At 40.5% G+C, this 14,388-nt stretch overlaps 1 protein-coding gene across 1 annotated transcript in view; it reads left to right on the plus strand.

The window, feature by feature from the left end:
• COL22A1 (collagen type XXII alpha 1 chain) overlaps nucleotides 1-14,388 on the plus strand; it is a 515,441-nt gene that overhangs the window by 431,292 nt on the left and 69,761 nt on the right. Inside the window, exons 41-43 of the mRNA XM_075581796.1 lie at nucleotides 9,187-9,264; nucleotides 12,080-12,115; nucleotides 13,977-14,030. Coding sequence (XP_075437911.1) covers nucleotides 9,187-9,264; nucleotides 12,080-12,115; nucleotides 13,977-14,030 — 168 coding nt within the window. The remainder of the gene's footprint in view (nucleotides 1-9,186; nucleotides 9,265-12,079; nucleotides 12,116-13,976; nucleotides 14,031-14,388) is intronic.

Here is a 14,388-nt window from a genome sequence, read left to right on the forward strand (position 1 = left end):
TAACACAGTAGCGTAGTCTGCAGGGTTCTGGTGATGAGCTGTGGACACTAACTCAGTAGTGTGGTCTGCAGGGTTCTGGTCTGGTGGCCCATTGTGCCACTGATCTGTTTCTGTGGAATTTTCGATTCCCGTTCCTTTGGTTAGGAGATGTCCACTGGGTGGATGAAGTTGAGGTGGAGTTGTCTGATTGTCTTATTTTGGATGATCTCTTTGTCAATCACCTTCAGGAGATCGTTCTCTTCCTTTGGTGAAGGTGGTACATTGTCTTTTGTCGTCTAGACTTCTGAACATCCTAGGCCATTGGCACATTCCTCTGGTATAAAGATGTTTTTGTGGTTCTCAGGGGTATGACCTTGTTTCTCTTTGTTGCTAAGCCTTCCTGTAATTTGGATATGGCTAAGACATGGTTTGAAGAGGAATGTGTGTCCATGTTCCATTATGTTTGTTCTGCAGGCATCAACATAGTCTGGTTTGTGCCCTTTGTCAATACATACATTGCCCACTATCACCCATCCTAGGACAAGTCTCTGGACAAATGGGGCGTTATGGGGTCCGTTGCGCTGTTCGCAGATTTTGTGCACACTCAGGATGTCCATGCCAAGCAGTAGCAAAATCTTGGCATACTGTTCTATAGGTGGTATGCGGTCAGCTTTTCCCTTAAGGTGAGGGCGATAACGTGCCACGTCTGGTGTGGGAATCTCGCTCCTGTTCGCCGCCACATGATTGCACTCTATGAGCGTAGGGAGTGGTATTTGTATTCTACTATCCATGGAATGTATGGTATAGCCATTCGCTCTCCTTCCTTTTGTCAGTCCTGTGCATGTTCTGAGTGTGTAGGGGGAGGCATTGTCTTGTGTGTTGAACAAGTTGAAGAATTCTGACTTGACTAATGACCTGTTGCTTTGAAAATCGATGATTGCATACATCCTAGTGGCCCTATACTGCAACAAGGCATATTTTGGAGCTGGACCTTTGGTCACATCCTTCTCCGCAAATATCGTGCACTGGGATGTGACAGATGGTGATCGTGACTGCTCTTCTCCTTCCTCCCCGCCATGCTTTGCCATGGAGGAAGGGTTGTTGAGTTGGTCAAGTGTCAGTGCCTCTGGATGTAGAAATGTTATATGCTTGTCACTATTGCACACTGTACATTTGATGGCTTCTTTACAGTCTTTGAATAGATGACTTATGGAAGTGCAGCACCTGAGGCAAACTCCAAATTCTCTAAGTAGGTTCTTGCGTTTCTCTATGCAAAAACCCAAAGCACCTGTTAAGTGGGTGTTTGCTTCTTGTGTATGGGGCATTCCCTATTTGGGTCCCCTGTCTCCCTGCTTGGAGCAGTAGAATGATTGGAACATGTAGATGTTTTAGAAGACACGTCTGTCCTGCAGACCGAGATAGGCGTTCTGGTGCTACCGTATCTTGTCACCAGTCCTTCATTCTTTAGGTTGCTCGCACTGGGCGCAGCGTGTGTACACATGGCAAAGCTGGAATAATTTTTCATTTTAGCTGCTTCTTGAATGAAGTTCAAGAAGAATAAAAGGGGGGGAAGGTGACTTGCTTCTCCCTTTTGTATTTTAAACCTTGCAAAGACCATCTGGTTTTGAGGTTGTTTCTCCAAGATGGGTTTTACTACACGTGCGAGTCTAAGATGTTGAGACCTGATAGAGATTGATCTGCTCTTGAAGACTCCAATTCCTGCAGCAGATATCCGAGCTCTAGTAGCTTAGTATAGTCTTTGACCATGATTCTTGGGAAGCTGTCGACTCTCTTGAAAAATGCGTCTTCGATTAAATCTGGGCTACCATTAGCACCTTTCTAGTCTCTTCCATACTAAGTTAAGACCTACTTGAGGGTTGTTTAAATTTGCTGCCCTGAGTCTCTTCACATGCTCTACAGATTTTTTTGCCCACTCATTTGGTTATAAGGCTGAGTTCTTCCCTCGCAGTGAAATCCAGGCCCTTGATTATATATTTAAATGTGGACTTCCATACTCTGTACTTCTCAGCATGGTCGTAGAAGTTGGTAAGTCCTGTTTGTACCATATAACACCAGATCATATACTTGTCCATGTCTGTTAGGCCTGATGCATCTGTATAATGGTTTTGTGGCGGATTTGGGCGTTCACGTTCTGGTGTGTTGCTCTTTCCGCCGTCTATGTTTACAGCGTTGGCTTGTAGGGTCGAGAGGGGTCGATTGTGCGTCTTTGGCTTGTGTGCAGAGTGTGTTCTTGGGGCAATGGTGGTTGCCGGGAAGGACCTTGCAGTTGCTTCTTCCTTGGTGTGAATGTGCGATGACTGCTGGTCAATGTGGGGAGCTGTATTTCTCTATGTGGGTGTACCTGGATTGCAAGCCTGTTGTAGTGCACCTGTATGAGTGCGGGCGTATGGACCACTGCTGTAGCTGTAGCTATTCCAGGTAGAGTATGCCTTTGAAGAAACAACATCTTCTCCATATGGACACTCCAAAGCTTCGGCTTCTGTGATATCCTACTCATCAGGTAGAGATGGTGAACTGGCATTTACACTGGGGATGCACCTCACATAGTCTTTAGTACGTTGGTTTGGATCCTCTGAAGTTATCCGACTGTATGGTTGCTCCCCGCCATCCTGTCTCGCGGCTGCCTCTATGACCTCGGCTTGGGCTGTGGCGGCGGCACCCTCTGGTTTACTTTAACCTTCTAAGTTCACGTCCAACTCGGCCTTCCTACGCGCAGCGGCTGCGACATCCCTCTGCTCATCCTCTTCAATGCGCGCTCTCTCTAGTTTCATGGCTACCTCTTTCTGAGTGTATGCGGCCCTTGCGCGAGCAGCCTATGCGATATCTTGTGCCCTGGTAGCGTTTGTGCTTGTGCTGGACACATTATATCATGTTGATCTTGCTGACCTTGTTGAATGCGTGGATGTGCTGGAGCGCTGTGATGCGGTCTCCAGCAAAAGGTCCTTTCTCTGGCCTTTGGCCTCCATGATAGCGATCTGCACGGAGCCATCACACTCCAGATCAGCTGCTTCCTGCAGGTCACACTCTCTGAGGCTTTCTTCTGTGTTGATCCTTTTCAGGTAGGTGAGATATGTCTGTGACAGCGTTTGATAATGTCTGTGGCTTGACCTTAGTTGAATTATAGCTTGCTTAATCTGTTTTTCTTGGTTGCTAATTTTTGTAAAATTACGCATTTCAAGTTCAGTATCTTCCCAGGCCTTCTGTAATTTGTCACGTTGCGCGTCAATGTCAGCCTCATATTTTTCGAAGGCCTTCTGTGTAAGTGTAACTGTCTGCTTAGGCCTCACACCCTCTAGCATCTGTTGCGGTTGTGTAGCGGTCTCAGTGTCTGAGTTGTCACTTTCATGCGTGGTGTCTGGTGAAGGTCTGACTTCTGCCATTCTGCAGGTGTATGTAGGCCTTAGCCGATGTGTGTGGCGTGTGGTCTGTTGCCTGCGTCAGTGATGGATGACTGTCTCAGATGGTGCCGGTCGATATCCTGCAGTGGTCAGCATAGCGGTAGCTGTACTTACAGGTGTCCATAGCTCTGACCCGTGTCCTGGTTGATGTCCAGAGCGTGGCCCTTGGTAGCACTTGCTGTGGGGACATAGCACAGGGGTAGGTGTGATGGCTTCTACCTCACTGTGAGCTGTGCAAAGCTGCAGGGCTTGCTAGTCTGTGTAGCTGCAGCCTGTGTATATGCAGGGCTCTGCTCTCTCAAGCTGTCTGTAGCTGTGAGGCAGTGACTGACCTTTCAGGAAACTGTTCTACTGCAGCTCCTGTAGAGATATATTTTACTATTTCGACTCCTGCGCACTGTCTTTAATGGAAGAGCCAGATAGCGTAATCTGTTCCCCTTTTATTCACAAACACACAAATGCTTATCGCTCACCTTAACTATTCAATGTAGAGAGTAATATGGCTCATGGTGCATAGGGTAAAAAATTTGTGGATACATAAATCCAGAGGGGGGTTTTAAGCCCCCAGTGGAGCAAGAAACCCAGGGCTGCACTCACGAGAGAGAGTATAGAAGGGAACACACAATATGTCCCGGGCCAATAGCCCTAAGCTACGCAACGCAAAAACAAAAAAGGTTTATTAAATATATATACAAGGGAAAGGAACATCCGGGGGTGTAGGGTAAATGGGTAGAGAAAGGTGCATTAAAACATGAGGTGGGTAAATGACCAGGGTAGAAACTAAGTCTCATATATCAGGTGTACTGGAGGTACATGTGTATTACCAGTATATATGACACTGGAAGTACTGACTGATAAGAGACTTAAATGGCCTGGGGAGCAGAGAATGTACCTTGGCCCGGGACATATTGTGTGTTCCCTTCTATACTCTCTCTCGTGAGTGCAGCCCTGGGTTTCTTGCTCCACTGGGGGCTTAAAACCCCCCTCTGGATTTATGTATCCCCTTTTATTCACACCAAGTCCTTTCTTTCTTCTGTAAGCTTGTATTGAGCAATAACATAAAGATGCAAAGAGTTGGTGGAGGGAGGGTGGGGGGGAATGTAGGAGGTATAATTACTTAGGGAAATGTAAAAGACATTAAACTTTCCCAGGAGATGACAGTTCCTGAAGGCTGCTGGTGAAAAGAAAGCACACTTTCCTGTCCAGGCAGGACCAGGCACTGGGATATGCCAATTAATCAAACATAGCAGGGGGGAACAGGAACAGCTCAACCAGCTGAGAGAAGGGAGCGTTACCAAGGCAACAGGCTAGGGAACATAGGGTAAAGCTACATTTTGTAGCAACAATGTTGCAAGTACACTGAGGAGCTACAGTATGGCTGCCTCAAAACAGGGAAACTGAAAATACAGAGAGGTACCAGGACAAGCACTAAGCAGGTATAATCAAAAGAGGTTAAAGATCATACATTTACCTACATATATCTCAACAAATAAAAAGAATACTCAAATAATATGATACTTTGGTCATTTTAAAGACATACCGTCCCATATTGAGGAAGCGGTAATGTGCCATAAGGAAGACCTCTGTTGGCCATTCACGCACATGTGTCTTATTGCATGGTAAATATGGGCTGCATAGTATTTCAGTCACAAACTGTTCTGACAATATTTTGTGCAGCTTATTCTGAATTTTACAGAGTGGAAAAACAAGAGAGAAAGATTTCAGCGAGTAAATGAGCAAGAATTAAATGAAAGCGAAAAATACTAATGGGTCTAGTATATGCAGAAAAGCTTGGAAAATTATGTATTTTTCTGACACATGCATAAGAAAAAAATCCAAGGATAATTAGTGTACTGTAGAATATATTCATTTTTCTCCCTAATAGCTCTCTGAGGCATTGATTAAAATGTTATTTAGACACTACTGTATGTATATTGTGTAACAAGGAAAGTATTCATTCTGCCCTGTGTATAAACAGTATTACTATTCATACTGAGGAATATAAACTGTTTCACGTGTTGGTACATATTGTATGTACACTGTAAGAGCTTCACATTTTAATGTGGGCCCCATGTGTACATACTGTAGACAACAGCAATTAGAATCGTGCCTATAAAGTGGTTGTTAATGATCAGAGGAGCTCTGCTGTGTTGTTTACTGTCAAACCTCAGAACCGATTTGGTATAAGTCTTTTCTAACAGGGCACACACACTCACACCGAGAAGGTGAACTCAGGCCTCACTCCCCTTAGTCTGGATACGGTCTCAGTACTAGGGAATAAGAGGAGTTACATCAATATAATATTAGATGTTATAATAGTTTAGAGGTAGGTTATACTTGCTAGAGTTTGTTTGATTAGAAGTGGACAGTGTAGAAGAATTATTTTGTAATTACATTTTTAGTTTCAATAAACTCTGATAAGGAGTAATTGTGCTCAATCCCACATTAACTGGCATTCAGGTCAACAGTGCATATCCGTGCAGAAAGATCCCTCGTCGCTCAGATGTGCAGGTTCTCTCGCATTCTGTAAACCCTTATTGCATGTCAAAACTGTGCCAGAAAGTGTTCTTTTTTTAAGAAGCGCTTTCATACGTGCTCGACAAATCCGAGCGTTATGACACAAATGTCTCAAACTCACAATTTCTGCCAGTTCGCTGGAGTTCTCATAGCCCTGTTAACTCAATAAGGCTACATCGCTTCAAATAACATTAGCATCAATAGATACGGAAATGCATCATTATAATCAATTTGAAACCTGTGTTGCACCTCTTACCTAAAGCAGGCGTTAGTTCCATTCAAGTGAGAAAAACGTATTGTAGTAGAGTCCCAAGTACTACATATATCCCCTCAATCCACCCTCCGAACATGTGGAAAGACACCTGTGCACACCTGAGATACCTGAGACGTGCTAAAAGGATATGCAAAGTATAGTTAAATTAATCCTATTGGCATATCTCCCAGGCAGAGAGGGGCACATTTTTCGCGGCGGATTTGGATCTGCAGGGGATCGGTCGGTTCCTTTGGTACGCCTACCAATTTTAAAAAGGGCGATTCACGTTTTGTGGATTTAAAAAAAAAATATTATTACCAACACACGCCACGGATTCCGCAGCCCGTGGAGGGATTTGCGGAATCCAATCCGCGATTCAGATATCCGCTAGCGGATTCTTAAGAATCTACCAACGATTCTACAAATCCATCAACGGATTGTATCGAATGGCGGATTTTCATGAATCCGCGCAAATTAAAACCGTCCAAATCCGACCGCAGGTTTTATACCGTGAAATGGATTTTGGGGGGGTGGGGGGGAATGCGAGAAAATCCGGGAACCGAATTTGGGCAGATTTGCCCATCTCTACTCCCAAGTATATCAGGTGTGCTCCTTTCTGTGAACAGGTGTCTTTCCACACGTTTGGGATCTGTAATGCAGAATACAGTCTAACTGTTGTCAAATTTCATTTAGCAGTTTATGACCACGTCAAACCGCACGGTTTGACCAGGACAAACTCGCAGCTACGAGAATACCCCCCCAATGGCTGCTAACGCACGATCGAGCCCTGATATCCTTTATCCGAGTTTAGTGAATCCTGACCAGAGATTAGGTTGCAAATTTGGATAATCAAAGATGAATCTGTAAATGTATTATTCTGGGCATCTCTTACCTCATTGCCTGGGAGTCATCAAAGTGCAGAATGCACTATCGTGCCCATTTGGATCGCAGTAGCACGGATCATGCTTTAATGATTCCTGGCCCTTGTGTCTTCAAGCAGCAGTGCACAATTTTGGGGGGTGTCTGAACTGAGGGGCCCCCATGAGTGGGCCATACAATATATAAGCAGTCAATATTACAGATATAGTATAATTGTAGTTTTTTTTTAATACAATTTATAAAAACAACCATTCCATAATACTTTGTTTACATAACAAACACCAGACTTATTACAGTATGTTTATAGATTTAGAAACATGTTAAACAATTGTATTTGCTCATACTCATTCCTTACTCGGCTTTATCTATTGTTTGTGTTTTAAATCAATAAAGTATTAGATTTAGATATTTTCCAGTTTTCGATACATTCTTCTAGGCTTTTCATCTGTAGGTGTTTTTTTCTCCTTTCCCCCCTTTTCTTTTCAAGATTAACATTTATTAATCATGAACCTATACTAACTTAATTCCTTAGAAAATCAATGAATATAATAAATATATAGTAACCAACTGTAACATATTCTATTTTAAATTTATAAATATAATATGTTGGTCTTTCTGTCCTTGTTTTCCTCCTGTTATCTCTTTTTAAAATTACCTGTAGTTGGTATGACATCATAAAGTATAATAATAAGATAAGGCGTAATGTACCTACTTTTCAGCCTGTTAATTTGCCATCCTTGCTTTATGATGTAGTGTTTTTCAGTCAACTCATGTGATATGTTTAAATGTCATAGAACAATTTCTGATCCATGGGCTTCCAAGAATTAATGCACAGTTCCCAATGTCTGCATTTTCGGGGCTTCTCTGTCTTTGTTGCATTGGGGCTTTTTCTATAGGTGCCAAATCAGGGGATTGAATTGTTATCACCCTGGAAATCCCAATTGACTTCAATGTGGAACATTTTTCAAAGAATGACCCTACAGTATTTTCCACTTTGTCGCTTATAGAAAAAAACTCCTTAATGTTTCAAGTCAATCCATTTGTAAAAGAATTTTAATTTTCCCAATTCCAGCACTTTATATCTGGTTGTAACTTTTCTATCCAACATGATGTGATGGTTTTAATAGCTGCATCCAGTTGTTTTTAAGCCATAGTACCCTTCCCAATGCCAAAAAAACAAAAACACCCTGACCGCCCATTCACTTGAATTCCCTTAGAGTTTCATAAATGATTAAAAAATACTGTACAGTATACTTTGATTTTTTTTCAAGATGGCAATCCCTACATTTAAACTACAGATGCAGAAGACTTCATTGCTCCTATTGATAATGCAACATATCCCATTATAATGCCATCCCATTATAATGTGACAGAGTTTCCGTAGGACGCAATGGCAATCATAAATGCAACATATCTCACAATACCGCACCAGGCTACTTCATCTGTATTACGCATGGCACTGTCATTAGTTGTTTCCCTAGGAGAGACAGTTACTGTGTCCCTGATATTCTCCCATTATCTCCGTGGGCCATTTCATCTTCTTCCCTCCCTGTCATACGTCTCTTCTAAATCGCATTTCTTTTTATGTAGTAGACTAGGTGTTTGGACATTGTCAGGCTGCTTGACAGTGAAAGTGATTGATGATAAAAGTATGAATGTGTCCAGTTGGGAGCGGTAATACCATGTTGAGAGTAACCGCAATAAAACTGCCTTAACAATGAGACCTCCACATTTCCATCCTCTGCATTTCAGCTGCCCTTTTCACAGGGTCTGTTTCATTGTGCATTTTGTGGCCTGCTATGGCAACCATCATTATTGAATTGTGCGAGTGAAGATAAAGTGGAAGCCTGAATTAATTGCAACACAATATCTGAAATCTAATTAAACTAGAACATAAAAATCTTCTGTAAGTTTTATTCGCTTCAGACAAAATCTTTGGATTAAGTGGCTGTGGCAGTTTTTGTAAAGAAAAGGCTGTTCTAATGGCTTAATCTATTTTGTACAGAAAAGACTAGCAGAACACGTATGTTGTGAAATATTGTGTTACACGACCTTTCTGAGGCATATCATTTTTCAAACTGCACATTGCAAGGCATAATATGACACTGGGATATTGAACAAATTACGTTTGTTTTGCAGGGGGATAGGGGTGCTCCGGGACTTCCAGGACAGCCTGGAAACAGAGGCCCCCCAGGAATAGCAATCGATGGATCACCAGTAAGTGACTTTCTCAAAAGCATCATTTGTGCATCACCTGTGTCAACTTGTTTGTCAGCTGCATATCTGTCATGTTGAACCTCGCCCATGCTGGAGTGATCTGCACGGAGAAGGCTCACGTTGCACTTGAAGCGGTGGGAGATTAAAAGACAACACTTCATGGAAGATGCAGAACTTGCAAATATTCCATCAAAGAAGATCTGTTTAGGTAGCTCCACTATTTCCCTTTTGACCCACAGAAATATTTTCTTGTGTGCAGGTAAAGTGATCTATCTAGGGGATTATTTGGACCACAGCAAATGTATAGAACGGTAGCGCCAATTTTGGGGTGAATTTAGCATATGTATATGTATATACTAAATGTATAGAATGGTATCGCCAATTTGGGAGCGAATATGGGACAACAGAATAATTTGTCTTGTACGTCCTTACATAAATGTATTGAGGTACTTTGCTCCAAATGTGTCCTGGATGCCCAATTTGCAATCTGTTGGGGTCTATATAACAGTCTCTCTCGGTTGCTAAACTGGTGCAAATATGTATACATTTTTCCCTAAAATTTGCCTTCACACATCACACCCAATATATTCTGTCAACTTTGTTATCGAAATAAAACTCAACAAATAAAGCGGCGAAAGTGGAACAAAATGACAAGGACATTGCTAGCTTTATCAGTGTTTTAGTATACAGATGGAACCCAAAGAAGGGCTCAAAGAACCCCACTGATTGCACTCATTGCTATAGTCACAGAACTATGGTCTCCAGCTTCGTACATACCCACAAAACCCACACTCCACACCTCACACCTCACACCCCACTCTGCTATCATTGCACACTGACTTTGTGCAAAATACAAAACAATGAGAGGTTGTTTAGGGAACAGGTTTTATGAGGCAGAGTAGGACGCCGCGGAGGTGACATCACGAAGGAGTTGCGGTCTATGCGGATACCTGCTGTCTACGATTACGGCTTGTATCTCACATGTTTGATTTTTAGTTTGCCGCAACCCCCACATGTGTATATAATCTTATATTGCTACAGTAAGGTCTACTAAACACTTTTATGCGAAGGCTGCTATGTGTCTTTAGATGTATGGCACAAACTCTACAGTCCTACTATTCTTTGTGGTCTAGCTGTGTTTTGAATGGACAAGCATTATAGCAAGCTGTTTCTTACACCTCTATGTTGTGTTTACATGACAGCAACAGTGTATTTGTTTGTACTTACAGACAAGGTTGTAAATCAAGATATGTGTGTATTTGGATACATGGTAACCCTATTTTGTAGTGCAAAGGTTTAATTACTCCTACATAGGTTGCACTTTGTTTCCAGTTAAATGATACAGTTATTACAGTGTAGTCATTCTCTGTGGATCAGCAATAGGCACAAGCTGTTCCTTGCGTTATCATGTATGGCTACATTAGGATAACCAAGTACCTATCCATATAATCCCTGTCTGTGATATAGTTAATTGGTTATGATACTAATCACGGACAATTGAGTCGGAACCAATACTAGGCTATCGGCCATAAACAATACAAACATCTATATTGAAAACACTACAGTACTCTCACTGTATTACTGTAGTGGATATTATATGAATTTAGGACGAAGGAGAAAGGAAGTATTTGGCCCACAACCCTAATATAGGCACTAGAGGCCATTTACCACTTCTTTCCCTACCTCCTCAGCGGGGATCAATTTTAATTAATTTTTAACCTATTAGTATGTGATTTTGATGTAATAAAACTTTTTTGTTTTTGGTTAAGTTTTAGACCCTAATTCGTTCTGGTGGTTGGACCATAGGAGATATTCAGACCATAGTTCTGTGACTATAGCAATCAGTGGGGTTCTTTGAGCCCTTCATTTGATTCCATCTGTATACTATAATATTCACCTCTTTTGCACCTGCTCATTTAATTTACATAGGACGCAATTATTACGGAGAGCAGTCTGATTCATTCATTTTTTTTATCAGTGTTTTACCAATATGCACACAGGCTAACAGGCTATTTCTTCCCAGAATAAACAGGAACATGTCATTTTTGCAATATTGCAATACTGGGGGGGAAATTGTGGGAAGAGCATCGGCAGTATTTTGCAATGATTTAGCCCATTTATTGGTGAACATTGAATATGGCTGAAAAGTGTTCAAATCAGAGCTGTAGAAGGCAAAATATAATTGCTCCATATTGTTGTTGTTGTAGATGTAATTCTTCCTTAAGTACAGTAACACAAAATATGGTAAAAATGAGATTTTATAAAGCTTGTTGGCTTACTTGTAATTTAGTAAATGAAAGTTCAGAGCACAAACAGTTCTGGCCAAACTTGGACCACATTTATATGGTGAATGTTTGCAAATTATTACAGTGAAAAATGTTTTTAGCCTTCTCTCCCATATGTTCAGTACTTTGTAATTTAGCATTTTATTTTTACAGAAAACCTCACTTACTGTACGTTACACAGTAGTTACATTGTCATATGAAAAGCTTTCAGCTGAACTTAGACAATCAGCGGAGAAATGGCAAGTTGTTGCATGCACTGACTGTACTGGAGCTTCTTTGCTAACGTTTTGCTAGTAGAATTCTGTAATGCAGTTATAGAAACATACCAAAATTAGTTTCCAGAGTCCAGATTTTATCCGTAATTTGCAACACAAGTTAAAGTTTGACTCTTCTTATTGTGAAAGGTAAATTCATTTCCATTTCTGTGGGGTTTTAGGGCTTTCAATATCTTTTTTTTTATTCATTCTATTTTTTTTTTTAAAGTAATTAAAATGTAATTGCTTATCGTTTTTTTTTTTGTGTTTCTGCAGGGATCCACGGGACCTCCCGGAGAGAAAGGATCTGAAGTGCGTATTAAGATTCAACACTTTAACCTGAATAATAGTTGCACTAGAGATCATTAGGAGGCTGTTCTGTAATGAAATCATTTATTAAAATATATATTTAACGAAAGATCCCAGATTTTAATACAAAATAACTTGTTATCGGTTGGTTAGCAAGCAGAATAGTGTGTCAACATTATATGCCATAGTTGGAAGCCCCGCACCCCACCTCCACCATAAGGCAAAATACAGTAGCTTGATTTGAGTGGTATTTAGACAACACATGCAGAGTACTTGACTTGAACATGTATTTTGGCTTAAATTATACAGTAGTATGTTTAGTGATAAGGTGTGATGAAAATAATGCTTTCTAGCTATTACTGATTGTTATGGCATATTAGCTGCTATTCATTATGCTGTAAAAGTCTTCCCCCTCCTTATGCATATTTCATAATACAGTAAAATGAAGACGGGTTCGTGGCATTACATGTTTTATTACTCCGCCAACATTTCACTCTTGTTAAGAGGTCTACTCCGGGGACCCAAACCAATTCTGGAGGACTGAAGTGTTTGCTAGTTGTGTTTAACCTTTAACATAAAGGAAGATAGAATGGCCTAAAAAGGTCAAGTTGTGCGCCTTGCACTACACCAATGGAAATATGGGGAACCAATAAATTGTGAATGTGTGGTGACGGAACAAAAACTGCAATAAGAGTGCGGAGGTGGTGCTGGCAGGGATGGGGTTAATGATAAGCAAAGAAAAAAAAAAAGGAAAGCTCCCTAATAGCCGCACAAGAGAACACCTATACCTATGTTAAAAATTACTATTTATTAATAAATGATTAAAATATATTTATATTTATTGCAGCAAAAAGCTAACGTGAACCAAAGTGATTAAAATAAATTAAAAAACGGAGGAGGTAACTGTATGCCTAATTCAAACTAACAGTGTATGCTAGGAATAACTATTTTAGAATGTCCCACTGCTATATAATTATACTAACAGTGGTAGTTATACCAATACAGTTCTATATAGTTTGAGGACTACACCTAAATGGAGAGTATAGCTTAATGTAGTGTGTGTGCTCAGATTAATATATTTGTTGAGCCAGCTAATGCTAGTATACGGATATATACACACACATATGTACCAGACCAACTGGTTCAAAGGTAAATGAACCTAGAGGTCTGTTATGTTTAGCAGAACAGCTATTTCAAGATCACAAAGTATGTGTCTTGTACTCAGAACCATGACAAATAGGAAAGTAGTCAGAGTGTTGTGCTTCCTTTAGAAGGCTCCGAAACACTCTAACTGAGAGAAGGCAACAGTCCTCTCCGATATAGCCAGCGCACTAGGTGGTGACGCTTAGCCTGCCCCTGTTAGTTTGAATTAGGCATACAGTTACCTCCTCCGTTTTTTAATTTATTTTAATCACTTTGGTTCACGTTAGCTTTTTGCTGCAATAAATATAAATATATTTTAATCATTTATTAATAAATAGTAATTTTTAACATAGGTATAGGTGTTCTCTTGTGCGGCTATTAGGGAGCTTTCTTTTTTTTCTTCTTTGCTTATCATTAACCTTTAACATACCCCAACATTGAATAGTACCTATCTGCAGTTACAACATTGCATTTGACCAGAATAACATAGCTTAGCAAAAAGCATCTAAAAATAATGTATAGTTCTATTTTGCAATTTTTTTACTCAATTATGACAATGAATATGGCCCCAATTTCGATGGCACATTCTAAAATAATTTGCACTATATAGAATACATACTGTAGACATAAAGATAATAAAGTCTAAATCCCAACTGTATTGCATCACAAATGTGTCTGTACAACTGCACTTTCAATACGTGTTGTGTTTTTTGTTTCATAGGGCGTTAGGGGTATTGCTGGACCTGCAGGTCTTCAGGGCGAACCCGGACAAGATGTAAGTAAAGGGATAAATGATAGTATGTTCCTCCTGTCATATATATCTCTTCAGATGGACCTGTTTCATCTAGCAAAATAATGCATACAATGGGGGTTTGAAGCGCATGTTGGCCTCTGTATAAATAGTACACACATCAGGCATATTATATATACTATAGTTATGTATTATTAATCTTATCTTTGTATCTCGGAAATTATTCTCATTTGCAAATGTTAGGCGTAATAGTTGAAGATGTTTAGCAGCATACACTGTATATCATTGATTTAAAAAGCATGGAAATATGTATTTTGTCTACATTCAAGCTCGCGAGATGGATATGTGTTTATACCTGTTAGTATACCTTGTTTTTAATTGC

This window comes from Ascaphus truei, chromosome 2 (assembly GCF_040206685.1).
Source record: "Ascaphus truei isolate aAscTru1 chromosome 2, aAscTru1.hap1, whole genome shotgun sequence".
In the NCBI taxonomy this organism is placed as follows: Eukaryota; Metazoa; Chordata; class Amphibia; order Anura; family Ascaphidae; genus Ascaphus; species Ascaphus truei.